This window comes from Pygoscelis adeliae, unplaced genomic scaffold (genome assembly GCF_000699105.1).
Source record: "Pygoscelis adeliae isolate BGI_AS28 unplaced genomic scaffold, ASM69910v1 Scaffold359, whole genome shotgun sequence".
NCBI classification, from domain to species: domain Eukaryota; kingdom Metazoa; phylum Chordata; class Aves; order Sphenisciformes; family Spheniscidae; genus Pygoscelis; species Pygoscelis adeliae.
Genome location: NW_008825553.1, coordinates 1,021,430 through 1,027,472, shown reverse-complemented (window position 1 = coordinate 1,027,472; position 6,043 = coordinate 1,021,430). Strand labels below are relative to the sequence as shown.

The window sequence follows — 6,043 nt, the reverse complement described above, 5'->3', positions numbered from 1 at the left end:
AGAGAGGATCGACAAGCATTAAAATCAAGGAATATTAACAGGGCAGAACGCAAGTTTTCCAAATTTGTTTGTCTCAATTCTTCCAGGCCACCTTCACCCAATGATACTTGCTGATTAGATTTCAGAAGCAGCAAATTCAAGGAAAATGCCAACTTGAACATCTTCTCCTTTCACGTGATTGCTAGTGTAACCAGAGTAACAACTCAGTATTTCATGGAACTATCCCTAGGAACTCCAGCGAGACATTGCCAAAGTCTCCTGCACTCCCTACCCCCAAAGTCAGTTTCAGCTACTGCATCGAAGTTTCTCAGAATTTTTCATGTGCTTTGAAAATGTTTTCTGTTGTTGCTTTTTAACTTGAAGTGGTGCTATCACTATTTTCCTCAGTCCTTCACACATACCCCCAGCTGGAAAACAAGCTCTGATGGACTTCATTCCTGAAGTAGTCAGGCTTGCAAAAAAAAAAAAAAGAAAATAATTTAAGGAGGAAAGTTATACTTGCTACAACTCTACCAGCTCTGTTTAGTCAAAGGTGTTAGATGCAATTAACTGCCATGCTAAAATGATTCCTCAGCTGCTACTCTGAATCAATGCAACTGAGGTTCTTCCTGCAGTCCATTCCTAGTAGGCACTTCAGCAGGCAACTTGGTCCAGCTTGTCAAATTTGGCAGTGTTTATTTATAGCAGGGAGAGGTCCTCCAGAAGTATGCGTTGGCAAGGACACAAACTAGTTGTATATACCATTTGCAGCAGAAACAGGGCTCCTGCTGACAGGTGACAAGCAGATGAAGCAGTGGCATGCAACCAGAGGGAACTGTGAAACACTCTGCAGCAGCTACCAAGATACAGACTAGTTACGAACTTACTCCCAGTTCTTTCAAGCTTCCTAAGCATATACTTAAGCAGATACTATTGCACTGCTCTTTCAATAGCTTGCTAGTATCCCACTCTATTATTACACTCTTCTTGAAATTCACTCAGACACTTCTTGTGAGCAGTGGTATAAGAAAGCCCTAGATGGATTCTCTGATTTGAGGAAGGTCTGCCATACCCACAGTAGAAATGCAATCACATTACACCAGTACCTAAGAAAACCTGTAAAGGACCAGCATGAATTATGTGAATGACTCAGACTAGGCACATCTGATTCATTTCCTTAATCTGAGCGAACACCTTCTCATTTTCTTCTATTTAAGCCACAAAGCTTCAGCCATTTCAGTTCCTGTATCTGTTTCTCTCCCACTGGTTCCTGTCATCCTTCCAGCAGACTCAACTGCAACTCATATATAACATTATACGCACTCTTAACCCCTTTCAGGCTTCCTTTTCATCCCTCTTCTATAGCCTTCTGCATAGGGAAAGCATATGAACGCTCCTTGCAGCTTGCCTTAGGCCTCAAAGTAATTAATCTCCCTTACAGGCTCCCTGATGCAGAGCTAATACAATGCTGGAATTAGCAACTGTGGTTGAGCGGCATAAAGACAGATAACCACACGCGCACACCGAGATTCACCCATGAGAAACTCTGCACAAGGAGTTTTATTCTGCAAAGATGGCTGCTCTGCAAACCTCTGGGCTTTCACTTATGTCACTAAGCAAAAGAGTCCTGACAACAAAAGCCCATAGCACAAATCTAACCACTTTTAAAAAAAGAGGTCGCGTACAGAACAGACTCAGATCCCTTGATCACTGAAGTTAGAACAAAATGCTGTTGGCAATGAAGGATATGTAAGTAACCACTCTTCCCTTTTAACTTCACACCTGCGTTTACGTTACACAGGTCTTCTCTTACATTGTCTTCTCTTCTTTAAGGAAGGGACAGAAAGTTTATCTATACTCTTCTACACCTTTCTTCAGAGACACTTATCTAACCCCAGCTCTGGGTTCCTTCTTGGCTTGGGAAATGTTCTGTTTTCTCTGTACGGAACAGCTTATCTCTATAGCCATATTAAAGTTTCTCTGCTTCGTTATCTGAGTTGTCATGTCATAACTGTTGTCGATGTTATGAAACCCTGGAATGCAATTAAATTGCATGAGGAACACATGAAAAAGGAAATTCAGCTTTTCTTTCAAATGAAATGAGTTTGTTTTCTTTCCCTTCTTCAGTCAAAAAGAATAAACATTAACGACTACAGCTGAGCCTGAACTAGCCAGAACTTTGAAGCGTTTCCTCAACCTGCCTATCACAGTATGACAGATTCAGTATTCAGCATTCACTGGTTACTACGCCAAAGAACTGCAATCAAAAACAGCAGAGCTTATTTTCACTAAAAATAACCTCTCTGCAGCAGACTACCAGTTAGGCAATGCATGTCCAGAAAGTAACCCCTTCCGGGGTCAAGCATCACTCCATTAGCTAACAAAAATGTAAAGAAAAATGCAAGCTTTGAACCAATTCGGACACAGGAACTCTGGAAGTACAGAGCACATTCAGGATGTGACAGTGTGATCTCCTGGTGGCCCCACATGATGGGGAAGGGTTCTGGCTACTTGACTTGCTCTATGGTCTTTCTCTAGTCATATGGACAGCCTTATTTCCCCACACAAAAAAGTTAAAACATTGTTTTCTTCAGATTTATGAAGCACTCATCCTTCCACAAAAGGTGCCAGGGAAATGCAAACTATCATGTATCAACTTCTTTAATACCTACTACCACTTCAAGCATACTAACAACGTGTCCGCAAGAACTTCCCCAAAAGTTTTCAGAGTACAAAGCTTCCAGATTAGTTTTATGTGGTATTTTGTAGCATCTACTATCACCCATAAATCAGAACAGATCCCTACAGCGCTACACAACACCCCCCGTCTTTTTATGGATTGAGTAAAACGAAGTCCAAATGCATTTCTGATTATGCATTCCTGGAAGAAAATACAGATCCCTCCTTTCAGAAAGCCCTCATGCAGGCAGTACTGAGAACTGCCACCTTGAAAGCAAAGCCGAATTTCTGCATTTGACAGTAAGAATTGTATTCTTCATATTCAGGTCTTTGTTTCGGAAAGACCGCAACACACCACCAACGTGCTCACCTTTCCAAAATTATCTGTTTATGTTCTGCTGCATTACATTTAGTACAGCAGCTTTATTTTTTACTTATGCAAAGTAACATATGCTGCAGTTTGCCAGACAGAAGAAATCAGGAGCATTTCAGAAGAGATCTCTTCATGAGGGCAGGTAGAGTTTGAACATTTCTCCTTCCCGATATTAACTCAATGATTAGGTTTAAATCACTTGACCTTCTAAGACCTACCAGTAACAAGACACCACTTTGTCAAAGTATCACTTGAAGTACTGGGACTTCCTAAAATGTCTGCTGCCTCACCAGGAGCCCAGAATGATGCAACCTCCCTCTGAACTCCTGCCTATTTATTACCATAAAAGATTACCTTCAAATATATTGGAAGGCCACCTGTCTTCGTATTTGTATGAGGTGCAGAACTTTTCTGCTAAAGCAAGCACATGTGACTAGCCACTCTTCCCTTTTAACATCATAACTACACGTATTATACAGGTTCTCTACTTTAAGAGAACTTTATCTATACTTTTGCACCCCATCTCCCCAACATTTATCTAATCCGAGCTCTTGGCCTTATTTCTGCTGCTTGTTTTTCTTTCTCTTATCCTAAAAAATGAGATCATAGCCTAGACAAAGGCAGGTGAGCCTGGATAACTGTACCTTTGCTTGTACAGCACATGAACGTACCAAGGTGGTTTTATAAGAGGGAGTCAGAGGAGACACGTTCATCAGAGCAGGAGAGGACCACATAAACAGGCTCTCAGGTTCTTTCCTTCTCACGGAGAAGTTTTAAAACACATAAATACATTGCTTAGCCTGCATAAAAAGCACTTCTGGGAGCTCCATGAATGAGAAATTATGCACTGGGGTGCAAGCCAGCTTTTTATCAGCCTGGCAAGAGAAAGTATCAGAAGTGCTCGATCAGATCAGTCAGCATCCCAAGGAAAGGACATGCAGAAGGTACTTTGACCTGGGAGAGGATGGAAGCTAGGATGGCACATAGTCACAACAGACTACGCAAAATCCAAACCTTCCAGCCAAGAGCTCAATCCCAGAAGCTCTGCTAGCTTGCAGGAATACAGTTTTGTAATAACATTTCTGTCTTCCACACAACAAATACTTTGATCCAAAGTCAATATATTACCCTGTGCAACAAACAGACCACTCTCTGCTGCCTGTAAAAATGTAAAGCAGGATAACCTACTACAGGCTAAAGGAGAGTTTACTTGCTGCTGAAGTCTGTGCTGTTGTGAATTGATTCTGAATTCGAGGGAAAACTTCACTCTCATCTATCCTTTGGATGTCTCTATCGCATATAGATACTGCTAAATCACAGCACAGAGCAATAAACTTGCACCAGTCAACAAGTAAACGCCTGAAAACTAGGGCAGAAAACGCTGACCCATTTTTCTTCCAGAAAAGACATGTTTCAAAATGACCTCTTCTGTCCCATCTTTCACATGCTACTGCCGCTTCAGCTCTGGAGTACCTACTTGAGCAGGAGCCAAATTAAAGTATGAAAAAAAAGAGTCTGGCAAGAGCAAATCAACCTGGCTTCTGCATGTGAGACGACCTGGTTTCCCATGCATTGAACAACGTGTCTTCCTTCCCATTAATACAAGAATACCACTTCCCAGACTGGGAGACCCATCTGGCTGCTTGCACAAACACAGCAACGTGCAGTCCACCAGACCTCCCAAATATTAAATTGGAGTGAGTGGGCAGCCAGAGGCTCAGCCAGTCAAACTGAGCATTCAACCAGGGCCGATTACTCTGAACTTCTGCTAGGACTGCATGAAGACCCATACGAATAGCCCAAATCTACACGAGAATGAAGCGGAACACAGTGGAGAGTATTCTTTTATGCAAGCTGGAACAAACCCAAGTCTCCAAATTCTTAGAGAAATAGGTCTATCTGTCAGAGGCGTTACCAAGATGTGCATTTGCAGAGTATTTTGTAGACACCAAGCAGTAAAAAATATTCCAGCTTCAGTCTCTAGCAAGTGATTACTTACCCTGTAACTGTAACATTTTGGTAGGCAGCTACATGGCAATACACCTGAACAGCAGTGTGAATTAGTGGCAAAAAGTGAATAAAAGTGAAGAAAAAAGCCGTAGATGTGGTTGTATATGTCACTTACCATCTGCAGGCTGCTGGAAGTTGACATAGGCGTACCCGAGGGACCGGCGGGTGATCATATCCCTGCAGACCCGAATTGAGAGAACGGGCCCAGCGGGGCTGAACTTCTCGTAGAGCATGGCCTCGGTGACATCGGGGTGCAGGTCACCCACATACAGCGATGCCATCGGGTAACTGCTGGCAGCTGTGTTCATCTTCCACCCAGCACGCGCTCCCACCGGGAACTAAGAGGGTTTTATTCTTGGGCCTTAAGTCAAGCTTTTTGTATATATTTAAACTGGGGGAAAACTCAAAATCTTACTTAAAAGGCTCACTAAGTGGGGGCCTGCAGAAACAGTTTGGGACAGGGGGGCTGGCAGGAGGCCGGTGACCAGAGGGAGGGCACAGTGGGGGGGACCAGGGGACAGCTACTCCGCCACGCCAGGCCCCGGGACAGAGAGCGGCTGAGGGGGGAGAAGAGGCCTGGAAATCAGCAAAAAACGAAGTTAAGCCTCCAGGAGAGCGGGGCTCGGATATGAAGCCAAAATTCATACGCCAGCTCCTGAGCGTTTCTCCCGTCAGCTCTGGGGTAAAACCCTCCTCGATCTGCCTAAAACCGCGTCCCTTATTTTGCTTTAAGAGTCTAATTTAACCCCAATTCTCCAGAGCGGAGGCCGTTTGATTTTCTGAGGTAAAAAAAAAAAGAAAAATAATCCTCTCTGTAATATATACTTATACGAACCTTTCTTTTAAAATTAAATCTTCTCTGCTAGGTTTATATTTTATATATAGATAAAATAGATCGGCTCTAGCGGGGCAATAAATAACACGCGGCGGCGGTTGAGCGCCGAGAGGGGCGGCCGGGCTGACAGGAGGGACCGGGCCGGAGCCGCGCTCGCCCGGCGCCCC

The 6,043-nt window shown here is 43.5% G+C and overlaps 1 protein-coding gene across 1 annotated transcript in view; it reads right to left on the bottom strand.

Annotated features, from left to right (window-relative positions):
• PABPC4 (poly(A) binding protein, cytoplasmic 4 (inducible form)) overlaps positions 1 to 6,037 on the bottom strand; it is a 14,548-nt gene extending 8,511 nt beyond the window's left edge. The window contains 1 exon segment of the mRNA XM_009332154.1: positions 5,157 to 6,037. Coding sequence (XP_009330429.1) covers positions 5,157 to 5,349 — 193 coding nt within the window. The 5' untranslated portion in view covers positions 5,350 to 6,037.
• Positions 6,038 to 6,043: the final 6 nt, after the last annotated feature.